Genomic DNA, 16447 nt, shown 5'->3' with positions numbered 1-16447 from the left:
GCGCAGACTTATCGCCTTGTAGGCGAGTATCTGCGGTAATAAATACTATATGAATTCAAAAATAAACATAAATATTGTGTATAAATTATATATATATAAAATATTTATAGATAAAATTTATTTATAGGCCATATATGAGGACATTATACATGTATGCATATGTATAGATAAAACGTGTATGTATAGATATGTATATGTAAAGCAACTAGGTACAGAGAAGGCGAGTGCAGACGTCACACGTATGCAGGGAGCGCGTGTGCCGCAGGGAACGTGCTCATACAGGGGCAGGCGCTGAGGCCGGACGAAGGACCCGAGCTCCCGGCCACCCACCCTCGGCGCGGCGCGGGCGCCCCTTGCGGCCGAGGGGGGAGGCGCTCTCCGCCCGGCCTGAGGCCCGCCCCGCGCGGCGTGGCCAATGAGGACGCTGTGGGAGGGGCAGGCGGCGCGAGAGCGAGGCTGGCACCTCCCCTCGTGCGCGTTCTCCAGCCCCGCCCGCTGCCCGCCCCGCCCGGTGCTGCGCTACCGGCACATTCCGCCGCCCTGCGAGGCCTGCCCGCGGAGCGTTCGAGCAGGCGCGCGGCCGAGGGGAGGCCCGGGACGAGCCCGTGAGGGGCGCGGAGGGCGAGGCGGCGGCGGCTGAGGCCCGGCTGGGCGGCGGCGCAGGGAGCGGGAGCGGGACCGGCAGCGGAGGCGAGGTCCGGCCCGGCAGGCAGGCAGGTCCGGCCGCTCGCTCGCTCGCTCGCCATGGCCGACCACGAGAAGCTGGACAACCAACGGCTGAAGAACTTCAAGAACAAAGGCCGCGACCTGGAGGTAGCCGCGGGAGGGCCGCGCCTGTGGCGTCTCTGCTAATCCCGGGCGGCGGCGCGGCCTGGTCTGCTGGGCCTTCCTCCGCCGGCGGGGCGGGGCGGGCGGGGCCTGCGCTCTCCCGAGGAGCGACACAGCCCCAGCCTCTGCCGGCTTCTCGGAAGTCAGCACCGCCGCGCTCACTGGGGCTTGCTCCCAGGTAGGCGTGGGCAGCTTGCGGCCCTGCAGGCCTCTCCTAGGCGTGTCTGCTCAGTAGTAAGCCCCATTCAGAGTCACGGGGCTTCCTCCCAGGCAAGTGTGGATAGGATTGCAGCTTTATAGCCCACTCCTAGGCATGTTTGCTCACAATAAGCTCCATTATGGCCAGTGGGGCTTACTCTCTGGTAGGTGGGGATGTTTGCTGCCCTACAGCCTGCTCCTAGGCATGTCTACTCCGAAGTAAGTCCTGTTATAGTCAATGGGGCTTACTCCCTGGTAGGGGTGGATAGGATTACAGCCCTAACAGCTTACTCCTAGGCATATCTACTCCGAAGTCCCATTATAGTCAATTGGGCTTACTCCCAAGTAAGTGTGACTAGGATTGCAGCCCTATTGGCCCAACAGCCCAAGCCTATGTATACTCAGAAGTGAGTCCCATGAGTGTCAATGGGGCTTACTCCCAGGAAAGTATGGCTAGGATTGGACTGACAAAACGCATAGCATAAGGGTTAGAAGAAGAAGGGAAGAAGACATGCAGGCAACCTGACAGGCTACAGTATTTCCATGTCAGGCAGCTGAGTGGGTGGGGAGGACAGGGGAGCCTCCTAGCCCAGAGAAGTGAAGCTCCCCCTTCTGCTTCCTCGGATGCCCAGATCCTGAGGTAGAAAGAAGTAGAGAAAGGCATCCACCAAACCTCTGCCTTAGGAGCTACCACTGAAGAGGAAGAAAGGAAAAGTGGGTGGCCTGTGGAGGCAGGCAGGCTGGACAGGCCTCGGGTTGCAATCCTAACCACCCTTGTCTGGGAGTTAAGAGCCACTGACCATCATTATTTTTCACATTTTAAACCACATTTTCACATCATGGGACTTACTTTTGAGTAGACATGCCTAGGAATGGGCTGTAGGGCCACAATCGTATCCACACTTATCTGGGAGTAAGACCCATTGGCCATAATGGGACTTACTTCTGAGTAGACATGCTTTGGAGTGGGCTGTAGGGCTGCAATCCTATTCACACTTTTCTGGGAATAAGCTTATTGACTATAATGAAACTTTGCTGTGAAAAGACATGCATAGGATTTGGCTCTAAGGCTGCAATCCTATGCATTCTTTCCTGGGAGTCAGCTCCCCTGAACACAGTGGGACCTACCTCTGAGTAAACACGTATAGGATTGTGCTTTAAGATGCATTAAATGGCTTATGGGGTACTAAATAATTAAATTGATAAATTATATAATATAGATACTGTTAAGTTATGGAAGTAGCTTTTGCTTACATATTTGGTGCATAACATATATTAGGTTTTGTTTTTGTTTTTTAAAAAAAAGGCTTACAGTGTTTTAAACTGATGACAAAAATTTGGCCATGTTTTCTTACATTATAAATGCAATCTGTAGCAAAGATTATTTCAATCAGTATTTCTTTAAAGGTTAATTCTTTTATTAAGCCATTCCCTATACTCAGGGCAAGAATGACATTCACAAGCCAAATTTGATTTAAATGCTAATCACGTGCCAATTAAAGCAAGCTCACTAGTCATTTATCATAGTCTTCCAAATTCTGTTCATTAGGTTGCAAGTTCATGCCACCTTTGTTTTGTGCATGTGAGTGGTTTTTGGTTATGATTTTTAAGTATGCCTTTCATACATCTGAATCCTGGCTTCAGATATGCTCAGTTGTGTAAGACAACACTGATTTAGACTTTGTTGTTGCTTCTTGTTTGAAGGATGCATATAGAATATGTGAGATGCATATAGAATATAAACTTAACAGTATGTTACAAGATAAGTCCAAAGTGTGGGAGTGCTTTGCCAGTACAGTGCCAGTACAGTGCTTTGCTAGTACAGAATAAGCCAGCCATTTTCAACCATTGTGCAATGGTCCTCAGGTGTGCTGTGGGAATTTAGGAGCCGGTCATTTATTAATAGGACTATTGGGGTTGTGAGCCCCCATTGCCAGCACAGTGTGCCTTTGTTAATTGTCAAAAGACTGATGATGTGCCTTGACAATTTTAGTGCCTTGCCAGTGTGCCACGAGATGAGAAAGGTTGAAAATCACTGGAATAAGCACATACATAGCCTTTCCCAACTTGAGGATGCTGGAGGGTAATTTTTGTGCCTAGTCTACTGAGCTGAAGAGCAAGCAGCAACACAGTGCTGAAGAGACAGGAAGGAGTATGTAAGTGATTGTGTGATAGCCATGTCCATGGACCACTGTTTCAATGACTCCTGTTGTTTGTGCCACTGGTTGGCTATCCCCTGGCCTTAGCATGTGTTTGTAGTATGAAGGCAGTCTGTACCAACATACCCAGCACTCTTGTTGCAAAACTCTGGTACAGCAAACAGTCCTCTGGTCTCTGCCCTGTCTCCAAATTCAGAAGGTAGTCATAGAGGGTGGGTCTGTTTTACAAGTTTATGTGTACTTTAGGTAGGAGTAATGGTGTAAATTGTGTGACAGTAGTGGGTTCCTCAATCCCCTCAGAGAACTATAGTTCCTAGAGTTCCTTAGACAGTAGCCATCTCTGTCAAAGCAGGTTTAGGATTGTACTATGTAGTCATGACTCCTTTATTTGCTCTTCTTTAGACTAGGCTGTGTAATTCTGAATACAGTATTAGAAAAGATAACCCAAGTTCTGGTTGATTGCTCATTTCCTTGTATCCTAGCTAGCATTGAACATGACCTATAATTTTACAGTACAGTGGTGCCTCGCATAACGAAATTAATCTGTTCCGTGAATCCTTTCGTTATGCGAAATTTTTGTTGCGCGGATCACATTTTCCCATAGGAATGCATTGAAATCTAATTAATGCGTTCCTATGGGCAAAAAAGGTCAAAACGAAGTCAAATTTGGTTTACAAAGTGTTTATTATGTGCTCTTTAAAGGCATACATACTGTACAGAGGATTTCTAAAATTTGAAGCATACACAAAATTTTTAATTTTTAAAAAATTTGTTATGCGAAGCACGGACCTAAAAAGTTTTCGTTATGTGAAGCACGGACCTAAAAAATTTTCCGTTATGCGAAGCACGGCCAGAATTTTTCGTTATGCGGGTTACCAAACTCAATCGAAAAACTCTTTCGTTATGCGAGTTTTTTGCTGCGCGGGGCATTCGTTATGCGAGGCACCACTGTACTTGGTGACTGTGGTGGCTATTGGACATTTTAAACTTATTCCCCTGGGGGCTGGGGATAAGAATAGGCCCCCAGTTTCGCTGTACTTGTCGTCACCGGGTAGATGGGACTTGTTAGCCTGGGAAGGCAGCTCATCTGAAAGAAGGAAAACTCTGATCCCAAACCTCCACTGCCTTGTGGCTACATCCAGTTATGGAAAAGGCTTCAGGAGTCAACCTTGAGGCAAAATCCGGAGCCATAGTCCCTGAGGCAGTTCATGGCTGAACACAGTCACTTTCTGGCAACTGCTGCGACTCTGCTGGGACCAACCGTATTGGCTTCTGCCTTTCCATTGGACAATTTCAGCGACATGGAGAGGGGGGATTTGCTGCATGGGAAACAGTCTATCCTCCATTCCTACGTTACCCAGACTTTGCGCACTGGAGAGGACACTCTGTTCCAGAACCACTTTTCAGAGCGCGATACCATAGTCTTCCGAGACTGAAGGATGCCAACAACACTTATTCCATGGAATGCTTTTGAAAAGTTTTATCCTCAATATAATAATAATAATAAACTTTATTTGTATCCTGCCCTTCTCCCTGAAAGGGACCCATGACAATATGAAAAGTGTTAAAGTTAAGCATTTAATTATTTGATTTTTCTCTGTAAACCGCTTTGTGAACTTTTAGTTGAAAAGCGGTATATAAATACTGTTAATAATAATTAATAACAATTTGACATGATTTTGTTAACCAGGCAACTTATAGAAGAATGTGTTTTTCCACGTTGCCTCATTTTTTAATTGTTCTTTCTGGTTACTTAAAAAGGCAATTTCTGCACAATAAAAGCTAGGTAAGAAGAACGTTTAAGAAATCTTAACAAAAATGAAGTAAGCTCTAAAACAGGAGTTTCAAACATAAGGCCTTTGGGCCAAATGCAACCCCTAGAAGGAATTTATCCGGCACCTGTTATAATTGGGCTCTCCCAGTTTGGCAACTGGGCTCTCTCATATCTTAGAAATATGAACAAGATTTGCACATTTTCTTTTGTGTTTGTAGTTAATGGGTTTCTATGTGAGAACAGAGTGGTTATTTCTGGCCACAGCTTATTGATGTCACTTCCTGCTTAATTACATCACTTCTAGCCTTCAGCAAGCAGCATGAATGCTAACTTCAGTCTTCTGTAGGAAATGAGTTTGACACCCCTGCTCTAAAACTTCACAGCACATTCCTGTTCATGTCCACTCAGGAGTAAGTTCTGTTTATTTCAGTACAATTTACTTTCAAGTAACCATGTATAGCAACAGTTCCCAAGCTGTAAGACCAAATTTTTGGTAGGTGGGTCAGAATGCTGAGCAGAGCCTCCAATGAAAACATTGGTGATGGAAAGATCAGATAACTAATTGTCTCAAGTCCTGAGGCTGCTCATAAATCAGCTTCTAATTGTCCTGCAAGGAGCTGAACTTCTGCAGTTTATTATTATTATTATTATTATTATTATTAACAGTATTTATATACCGTTTTTCAACAAAAAGTTCACACAAAGCAGGTTTTTTGTTAAATTTTTCTGGAGAGACATGGGAAAGGAAGAAGAGCATTCCTTAAAGTTCATTAGGGCTGCCTCATTATGAGAAATGTATCAATGTTTTTGTAATTAAATAAAATATTACTTGTAAATAAAAGTAGTATTTCCATCTTGTAAGTCTCATAAACCTAGCTGGATCCTGACTGAGTGTCACTTTAAAAAGTGGATCCCAGTGCTAAAATGTTTGGGAACCATTGATGTGTAGGATTGCAACCTTGGAGAGAGAACCTGCTCATGCCAAAGCATAACACTTTTGAGTTTTCATTTTTTACAGGGCTGTGTTTTGATTATTTCTGTCAGGATAAGGGTTATATGTGTCCATATGTCCTGGAGAACAGCTATTTTACTGGAGTCTACAAGAAGAACAGTATGGGGTGCCACATTCTGTAGCCGAGAACTTATTTTTGCTTCCCTCAGCCTCTCCTTGGATGTAAAATCTTGGTAGTGTATGCAGCACAGTATGGCATGTAGGTCTGGGATCTTCCAGGCCTAAAGTTCCACTATTCTGGTGTCTGAGAAAGGAGGCCCTCTTTATCTCTGTGCTTCCAGAGCAGGAGGATTTCCAGAACTAAGAGAATTGTTCCTGAGTCATCCAAAATGTAGCTGTATTTATGACTGTAACTTGTATTGTTCAGTTTCTGAATAGGCAGAGGTAATCCAAGCCTATATAACAAGTTGTCTTTTAAACTGGATCAGAAGTTATCAGTAGGTAATTGTATCTTAAATTGAATGTTCATAACTTTTCAGAGCAGCCATTTAGTGCTGTTTAAACTAACAACAACAAAAGTTCAAACTTATTGCAAAGACCAAAACTGAAGCAGTATTTTCATAAGTATCTGGCAAGCATACATTCATTGTAAGATAATGTAACAAAAAGCAAGGAGAAAATGTGACTTATGCCAATAAGTAGCACCAGATAATGCTTGTTTAGAAATAATTTCTCTAAAACTATGACTGTTATAACTCATATACCTTGATTCAATAATTTACTGTAAGTGCAGAGAACTTGATGCATACAGTTTTTAAAGCTTGCTCTTTCAATGAAATGAATTGGCGTCCTGCATGTGTGGAATTTCTGTGGGTACACTCATTCCCCTACATAAGTACCAGTTAAATTCCAGGGGTTGGTACATATGTAGTTCGAAACATCCAGCTCTTTCCAGTCCAGCACTATTGCGCTTGCACAGAATCTCCACCAAAGGACGTAATGTGCCTACATGAAAGTTCTGACTTAGACATCCGTGACTCAGGGAGCCAGTGTAATATGTAAGCATATATGGGGCTCTAATCAGGGTGGTGTTTTATGGAAAACAAAATATTCCATGAGAATGAACCTTAACACAGAAAATATGACCATGACACATAAGGGATAGTGAACAAAATAAGTTTATTTGAAATCTGGATAGTTGAAAAAAATTAGCCATGCTTTGAATATGCTATGAGGTTAAAAAACTGCTTCTTACTGTTTATCATCTGTGGGTGAGAAGTGAGGTTTGGGGTTCATGGAGGTGAGTGCAGTTAAGTTGCAGCTTAAGCTGTTCATAACAACCTTTGCTTTATTCTTTTCTCATTAATGTATGTCAGAATTGCATCATGTAGTGTGACTTGACATGTACTGAATGTCATTAGAGCATGCTTTTATTAGAAGTTAGTAGCCTGCATTGGTCAGCAAATCCCCCTCATGTTGTCAGACATGGTTGAAGCTCTGTAAAGTGGTGCTACAGCTGGGGCAACTACATCTTGACCTTGGCTATCCTATCTCTATAACCTTTCCTGCTGGTTTGCAGGTAGAGTGGGGGCAGATTATGGCCTGCCCAAGACATTCTATTGTCTTTAGCAGCTATACTGCATATTTGACAGAGAGGATCCTTTGCTGTGATGTTGGATGTTCTGATTACATGTAGTCACATTGCAAGAGATACTGGGTCAAATTTTATATTGCTTGCTATTTTGTTGACATAGCTGAAAATGAAGCAACCTTACAGCTTACTTATCCAGTTGAGTTGGTTGGCTCTAATTATGCGGTTTGTAAAGAAGATTGAAGAAAAATTGCACCTGATTTGGAAGATTTTTGAGTATACAGTACAGACCTGTCTTGCAATGCTTACTTGAAACATATTAGTTTTACACTGCTCTAGTGGTAGGACTGCCTTTAGATCAGATGATTTTGGCCACATTATCTCTCTGACACTGTCAGGGACTGGGGAAAAAGAATGAAGTTACATTTCTAATTTGAATAAATTTACATAAATGAGTGTATTAGAGATGGGACTTACAGTGGTACCTCGCATAACGAATGCCTCGCACACCAAAAAACTCGCAGAACGAAAGCGTTTTGCGAAGTTTGGTAACTCGCACAACGAATTTTTATGACCTGTGCTTCGCAAGACGAATTTTTTTTTGTTGTGCTTTGGTTTGTCTTAAGGGGAGGATCTTCATGTCAGTTTATGATCCCTTTCACCCTAGTAAGGGGAGGATCTTCATGTCAGTTTATGGTCCCTTTCACCCTAGTAAGGGGAGGTTCTTCATGTCAGTTTATGTAAGTAAGTCCCATTGTGCTTGCTCCCAGGAAAGTGTGCACAGGATTACAGCCTTCAAACTCCCCACTCAGCATCCCCCCATCGCTCATTCACCCTCTCACTGTCCCATTTCCTTCACGTTTCCCCCCATGATCACGGCAAAAGCAAGCAATTGAGTGCAGCTGCTCTGTCCTCCCCAGCTTAGAGCACAATCCTGTCCGTGTCTCCTCAGAAGTAAGTCCCATTATGCTTGCTCCCAGGAAAGTGTGCACAGGATTACAGCCTTCAAGCTCCCCACTCAGCATCCCCCAATTTTTGAAATCCTCTGTACAGTATGTATGCCTTTAAAGAGCACTTTGTAAACCAAATTTGACTTTGTTCTGACTTTTCTTGCCCATAGGAACGCATTAATTAAATTTCAATGCATTCCTATGGGAAAACGCGCTTCGCAAAACGAAAAACTCGCATAACGAAAGGACTCGCGGAACGGATTAATTTCGTTATGCGAGGCACCACTGTATATGAATGAATGAAGGTCTGGTAATAGCTCAGGGCCTATAAAAGACCTTGCACAAAGAAAGGCTAACCTTTTCTTCACTGCTGCAGCATCACAGACATGAAACAGCAAGCAGTGGAGGGAGTTCTCGTCCCACAGTTCAAGTGAGAGGTAGAACAGTTGCCCCCATGCTGAGAGCAGTTGCATCCGACCAGCACAGGCTCCAGCAAGTCTCTGCAGGGCCAGAGGCTCTTTGGAGACGGGTCTCCCTTTGGGCTGGATTGGAAGTCCCTAAAGGCTGCAAGTGGCCCCTGGGCTGGGGTTTTGGCACTTCTGCATTAGAGGAATGCCTTCGTGCACGGTTCTTCCTTGTACTTTGTGTATGTACTCTTCTGGAATATGGAAGATTGTCCTGCATAGTGACCATAAAAATATGATTGTCCCCCAAAACAAATTTTTGGTCCTTAATACAACAGAGACCCACTGCTGCATTGATGAACCTATTGGATCATTGGGTTAATACTGTAAAGTAACTTGAGATTTTTATGAAAAACATTGGAAGATCCTGTGCTCCTCGCCTAGAAGAAACATTAGCTTTCTCTATGTAATGACAATTAGGGCGTGTTTTCTTTTAAATACTATAGTAGGCCATCAAGGGTTTGAGTACAGGCTTGCACTAAAGTTTGTACTGCGTAGTTGTCTACTGTAATAATAGAGTGAGTATCAAGAATTTTAGGCTATTATAGTAAATCAATAGTGATAAGGTACTCTCATATTTTTATGTAACATTTTTATTTTATTGACCTACTCTTGCTTCAGATAATCTGTTGCCAGTGTGTATACAAATAGGTATGTTGGAAACCGCTACCTATTAACGTCATTGAGATGTGAAACTTTTAGGTGTATTAGTTTTGGTCCAGAAAAATGGATGGACATACCTAGAATACTTGTTTTAAACTTTAGTACTTTTAAATTGGAGAGTATTAATTACATTTTAGTTTTAAAAAGAGAAATAAAAGTTCAAAGCATGCTGTTTGCTTTAGGGCGCAATCCTAACCCCTTATGTCAGTGGTTTCCAGCAGTGGCATAAGGGCAATGCAGCTCTGAGGTCAGGGAACAAACATTCTCTTACTTTGAGGAGGGCTGCATGAGTGACATCCGACTGCAGGATGCAGCACACGTCCCATTGGCGCAGCTATGCCAGTGCTGGAAAGCACTGACATAAGGGGTTAGGATTGTGCCCTCAGTTACATTTAGTGATGTAGTTTCTTCTGTAGTTTTCTTAAGCATTTACTAATTTCTCAATTTTTTATGAGAGCGGCTAATTAAGCAAGTCTCTATTTCTTTACATTATGAATTCTGAAATTATACAGGTTTTGCATGTCTTATTGTTTAAAGCAGTTAAAGCAGATAATATTATTATTTAAAGCAGTTGTCCTTATGTTTAGACTAGTTTAAAAGTCTGTCTGCAGTTGGGAGTGGTAGGGGTTATCAAGCTTCCTTTTCTCTCCCTTCCTTTTCTGAAAAATTCACAGCATTCCACAGGGAGACAGTGGATGTACCTTAACCTACTTATGGTGCTAAGTAACAACAGAGAATATGCCTGTTTATGGTGTATTTTTCATGTGTATGCTATGAGGCTGATTTCATCTTGGTTGGATTCCCTAGTGCAGGATTCATCAAATTTGCTTTGGATCCAAAAACTTAACAATCAGATGATTTTTTATACAAATATTTGGTTATCTTTTTCACTTCCCAAATTGGGTAGAAGAACAAGACTATTTAATATCTATGTATTAGTAGGGAGTATGCTTAAGACCCTACAGACAAGCAAAGAGGACATTTCCCAAGGTTCAAAGCATATCATTTCAGCAAAACTCACAAAATGGAGTTCATAAATTTCCCTTCCCTGAAGACTTCCTCTCCTAAGCTGCTACTTGACTGCTGCTTGATGTTAGTTTTCTCTTCTGGAACAAACGGATCATACTAAGTTTCAGTATAAGGCCACTGTCCTGACATCAGGAAGTAAACACAGCTACATCTAAAGTTGGAGCAAGAGCGCCTCTCTCTCTCTCTCTCTCTCTCTCTGGCATTCAAAAGGTCAATTTCATGGGGAGAAAAGACTTTTGTTTCCCCCTTTTGCCAGTCTTACTCGTGAGGAAGCCTCTCAGAGTAGTGCTAATCACAGTGGGCTGGGCAGGTTCCAGAAGTGTTAAACTCATGAAGCCAAACTACATACCGTGTGTGAGGTTGCAGAACTTTCCCACTAGCAACTTTATTAAGAAAATTGGTCAGCAAAATTTTGCTTGTCTTGATGTACTGATAATGGTAAACTACTAGTCTGTACTATATCTCAGGGCAAGGGGTTGGAGCATTTAGAGAAAGGTAGATGATGTGATATTGAATTAAAATACAGTGCATGTATTTGCAGAACCATATAGGTTTTACTATCTTTTTTCAATGATAAATTTTGGTCTTAATTCAAACATGCTCCCATTCAAGTGATTCCTTATCACTCACATTTTCATGACAATAATATGCCTCTTGAATTGCTAAGTGCAGCATAGACCTTTATTGGTTATTACTTGTTGTGGAATGTGCACCCCTTCTGCCAAATGAACCAAATCCTAAACTTGGGTGAATTTGTGAGTTGGCTGCTGGTATACCAGTCATAATTCAGATGAATACTCACATGCTGAAACAAGGAAAATTTCAAAGTGAGAATTTTGAGCTGTATAATCATGTCTTCATTCAGAAATATTTATTTTACTGTATTTTTGTGCCCTGCCTGCCAGTCGTAGGGGTTAGTTCATTATAGAATTAAGACTTAAAATGGTTCAGACTTAAAACTAGGGTGCAGCTCTCTATTAAGGCTTTAAAAATGATTGTTTTATCTTTAAACTAGGGTTCCCCATTAGGAATCAGTTGGACTTAGTGCTGGCAGAGGAAATTTTGCAGGAACTAAATGGAAACTTAAACTGCTTGAAATGTTATCTAGTGATGTAGGGCATAATATGGCCTAGATCAGGGGTGTCAAACATATGGCCTGTGGGCCAGATTCAGAGCCATTTCGGGCAGCCTGTGTACTCTGGGGGCGTTCTGGGCCAGCCCCACCCTTGCTTGCTTCGACTGCAACCAGAGCTCTGCTCTGTTTGTGACCGAAGGAGAATTCTTAGGGCCAGGAATGCTGCACACAGCATTCCCAGCCCTCAGAATGGCATTTTGAGGCCTCGTAAGGCCTTGAGAGGTCATTTTCAGGTTTTCGGAAAACCCAGAAATGACTTTTGAAGGCCTTATGAAGCCTCAGAACGTCATTTTGAGGGTCAGGGATGCTGTGCGTGGCATCACTGGTCCTCAGAACATCCTCCGGATGTGACTGGAGCAAGTCGCGTTTGGGGCAGCCAGTGTGGAGGGGGAGACGGCTGTAGCAGCAGGTAGGTCAGGGCTTGGGGGATGACCAGGGGGCTTGGTAGGCGGGAGAGTAGGAGGGACATGTTGCTGGTAGGAGGCGGGGAAGCAGGGGGAGTGAGTGAGCAGATGCGGCATCCACCACCTCTACTTGAAAAAAATTTTTTCTTAGAGAGAAAAGACCCAGACTTGTTGCAAGCAGGGGTGGTGAATGTAGCCTCTGTCTGCTGCAGAAATTGGGGTTTGGCATGGGTGAACTGAAGACGGTCTGGGTTGGGGAGAGGCAGCAGAGTGAGAGAGTAGTGAGCAGCTGGAGGAGGCGGGTTTTCCCATTTTTCAAACACAGGAAGTGATGTCACTTGTGATGTCACTTCTGGCACACACGTCAATTCTGTGGGCCACATTTGGAGCTCGGCTGTGCCGTAAATCTGGTGTGGCCCCCAGGATGAAATGAGTTTGACATCCCTGACCTAGATGGTACTGTGTTATAAAGTCTTTCCTAATTACCTTCCTGTGTGGAGAATTCAGGCTAGCATGCTAATTCCACATCGAAAGCACATGTTCAATAAATTGTCCTGTGTTGTATGTTGCATCATGTTTCATTTTTTATTTGTGCAATATATCTTCTGTACAGGCATTAAAGTGCAGGCAGGTTAGCTTTTGCAAACAAATTTTATATGGTATTCTGTGATGTTAGGATCCCTTTGGGGGATTGTAACACGCTATCCAGTGTGTGTGTGTGTGTGTGTGAGAGAGAGAGACTTCAAAAACATACAAACATGCTGTATTTAAAAATGAGGCATTATTCAACTTATAAAGGAAAATGTATATAATGAGCATTCTAAATAAAATTAAAGAAAAATGTAGATTCCAGGATTATTGTTGGGGCAAGTTAGGTTGCATTCCTATGCACACTTTTTTTGAGAGTAGGCTCCTTTTTACCCATTGGAACTAAGTTCTAAGTAGACATACTTGGGATTATGTTGTTAATTACCTTGGTTATTTCAATACCTACTTTTCTCAAGGTATTTTTAGTGCTGATTATTTTTTAAGCCTTGGGAAAGTCAGTTCAGACAAGCATAATTTAGATAGTATAATTCTCATGCTTGGATTGTTTCACCTCAAATTCACATGCAAACTATTGGAAAGAGCCACAAGTGAAATTTGTACCCATGTCTAAAACTCAGAGAGAAAGCATTGTGGTAATTTGTCTTTTGTTTTAAACTTTGCAGACTATGAGAAGACAGCGAAATGAAGTTGTTGTGGAATTAAGAAAGGTAAGGATGTTTAATATTTTAATACGTACTGATAAAACTTGTAAATTTGAGTCCACCATGGTCTCAGTTATCCCCATAAGGCAGAAGAGACACTTCTCTTCCCCTCCCCCACTGCCCATGTCGATGAACAATCTGAGTACTGCTCTAACTGATCAAGGAACATGAGCAATCGTCACTGTGTCTGTAGCGTACTGGATGACACCCAACACTTCTAGCCTGTCATTGAACAGTTGAAGGTTTTTATGTCTAAAGTGAATGTACCCATTGTGCCTTTTTAATTGACAGACCATTTTAAAAAAATGTGTGTTCACTTGGTATGTTATAGTGTTTTGACTCCTGATCTTAGTAAGACCCCAGAAGTTTTCTTTTTATCTTTTATCTAAGTAAAAATTACACTTGATTATTTGGTGAAGCCTTGTGATGGATAATCAAAGAAATAGATTGATCAAAACAAGCTGCCTGTTCTGTTTACATTTTCTGTTCCACTCCATCATCAAACAAGGAGTACCTGTTCATTTATGGTTCACCTTGAAGTTTTCTATAGTGATGCAAATCAGGAGGTTAGTTTTAGTGCTTTCATGGCTGTGACTTAAGTTCCAAAGAAGGCAGTGTAGTCTTTCATATATGTGCTTGAGTTCAGTAGCTAGAAAAGTGTTACGTACACTGCTTTTGCTTATTCTCCTTATTCTGTTGGGCAGAATTTGACTGGTTGTTAAGTCAGATTCTTCTGTTATAATTATGAACTTTAAGACAATTCACACATGTCTTATAAAGATGATTCAAACCCTTTACCAATTTATTTGTTCTTTTAACTTTTCCACTTCTGTGATCACCTTTATGGAAACAGGGTGACTATAATTGTACCCACTAATCTAAATGTGGCTGTACTATAGGAGGAGCTGGGATTTATGCTGTTATTTTGGCTGGGCTTTTTTTAGTGTTTTAACTATGGAATAAGTTGTGGTTTTTGCATAATGGGTTTCTGTAGCCTTGAACCTCCTTGTTGCTGAGACAATCTAGGGCTTTCCTAGTCATGATCGTATCGCCCTATTCCATTCCAAGAATTTAAATTTTGGCAGTCCAAAATGTGGAAGTGGTGTAAAAGATCATGTGATGTAGTTGTTTATATGTATTAATTTAACAGGTATAATTCAAAGTAGAGTTTTTGTTTTTTTGACATGTCCGTAAGAATTTTGTTTGAAAGCAGAGTCTGATGTTTAGCCACATAATTGGTACAAAAGTCATAGGGATCTTTAGAAAGAATCTACTCAGACCAGCTAGTGTTCACACTGTGGTCTTCAAATTCTGTAATTGATAAATATAAAATCAGGCAGGCAAATAGTTGAAGAGTAAATTCAAATTTTCAAAGCATTGAGAAAAGCAAATCTATCTAAATATAAATTTTTTTATGTTAAAAGAACAAGAGAGATGAACATCTGTTAAAGAGAAGGAATGTGCCTCATGAAGATATTTGTGAAGACTCTGATATAGATGGTGACTTCAGAGTGGTAAGAACCAGTACTCAAACCAGTGGTTCCCGACCTGTGGTCCATGAGACCTTGAGAAGTGGCCCCAAGGACTCCGTAGAAGATATCATTTCCAGCATCTCAGTGAGGGCGTATTCCCCCTGGACCACCAGAGAGGGCAAAGAACAGACACCCACAGCCAGCACTTCCAGCGTCTTGCCAAGCAAGTGCACCCCATGGACAACTAAAGAGGGCAGAGAACAGACTGCCAGCAACCGGCACTGAAGTGTCAGCTGCAGTGGTGTGCAGTCCATTCTGTGTCCTCTCTGATAGTCTGTGGAGAAACACTCATTTGGCGAGATGCTTCCCCATGGACCACCAGACAGTGGAGAACGGATATGCTTACAGTTGCTGCTGGCACTACCAGTGTCTCACTGGGCACTTCTCCACAGACCAGATTTAATTTTTGTTTGTTTGTTTGCAGGGGTTTGCATGTGGTCCATGACATTCCAATTTTTGCCTCAGTGGTCCCTGGGCTCCTAAAGGTTGGGAACCACTGACTTAAATGCTTGTATAACTTTCTGAAAAAAATAAAAAATTCTAACCCTTATAATATCTTCTGCAGCAAAACACATCTTTGGAGGCAATAGTGCAGGTAAACATATCTCCAATTACCCCTTTTTAAACTTAAACTTTGTTGTTCTGCAAAGGCCTTAAATTCTGATTTTTTTTAAAAAAATTTTTGTTATAGAATGCCTCAAGTGACAACCAAGGTATCCAGTTAAGTGCAGTGCAGGCTGCAAGGTAAAAGCAAAATTCACTCTGATATCCTGGTTTCCCATTGTGCATCTGTCAGTATAATTTGGGTTAAAGTAAATTTAAGCCATTTTGGGCATTGGGATAGATTTCTGAAATAGTGTGAAGAGAAAAATGTCAGAAATATATTTTGAGGGTAAATGTCAGAATGATTGGGCTATAAAGTATGATAAAATACTAGTTAGCTACTGTCAACCTTTTTAGGTATAAAAATGAAACTTTTGAAAATATAATTGGAGGTATTTGAATAAGTTTGATGTGCTTTCTTCCATGTGTTCCTAAACAGAAAGCTGCTCTCCAGTGATCGCAACCCACCAATTGATGATTTAATAAAATCTGGAATATTACCCATATTAGTGCACTGTCTTGAAAGAGATGACAAGTGAGTATGTAATTTAAAAAAGAAAATAATGAAAAGTTACTTATAGAACCAAGTACCTAAAATTATTTTTAAAAAACTAAACTTTTCTTGTATTATGTAGTCCATCTTTACAGTTTGAAGCAGCATGGGCACTGACAAATATTGCATCTGGAACATCTGAACAAACACAGGCTGTAGTTCAGTCCAGTAAGTTAATTAGTACTTAATAGTAAATAATATTATTTACGTGTGCACAATAATGTCATTTTTAAAAACTTTTGAAAGATTTAGTGATGCAGTAAAACTGCCTATATTCTGTTTCTTGCCCAAGAATATTCATTTATCTGCACAGATGGGGTTAGTTCTTGTACATGATGGCCAAGATGTTTTAAACCTAGTTG

The 16447-nt window shown here is 41.7% G+C and overlaps 1 protein-coding gene across 2 annotated transcripts in view; it reads left to right on the top strand.

The window, feature by feature from the left end:
- The first annotated feature begins 492 nt into the window (after window positions 1-492).
- The window catches only part of KPNA4 (karyopherin subunit alpha 4), a 33013-nt gene continuing 17058 nt past the window's right edge, over window positions 493-16447 (top strand). Inside the window, exons 1-7 of one of the 2 annotated variants that reach the window (XM_066619012.1) lie at window positions 493-813; window positions 13359-13403; window positions 14822-14911; window positions 15495-15524; window positions 15621-15673; window positions 15972-16067; window positions 16168-16253. In XM_066619012.1, coding sequence (XP_066475109.1) covers window positions 745-813; window positions 13359-13403; window positions 14822-14911; window positions 15495-15524; window positions 15621-15673; window positions 15972-16067; window positions 16168-16253 — 469 coding nt within the window. In that variant the 5' untranslated portion in view covers window positions 493-744. The other variant, XM_066619013.1, reaches the window with a different exon arrangement.

The sequence above is a fragment of the Tiliqua scincoides genome, chromosome 3, assembly GCF_035046505.1.
Source record: "Tiliqua scincoides isolate rTilSci1 chromosome 3, rTilSci1.hap2, whole genome shotgun sequence".
NCBI lineage: Eukaryota > Metazoa > Chordata > Lepidosauria > Squamata > Scincidae > Tiliqua > Tiliqua scincoides.
This window is presented reverse-complemented; position numbering and strand designations above follow the sequence as displayed.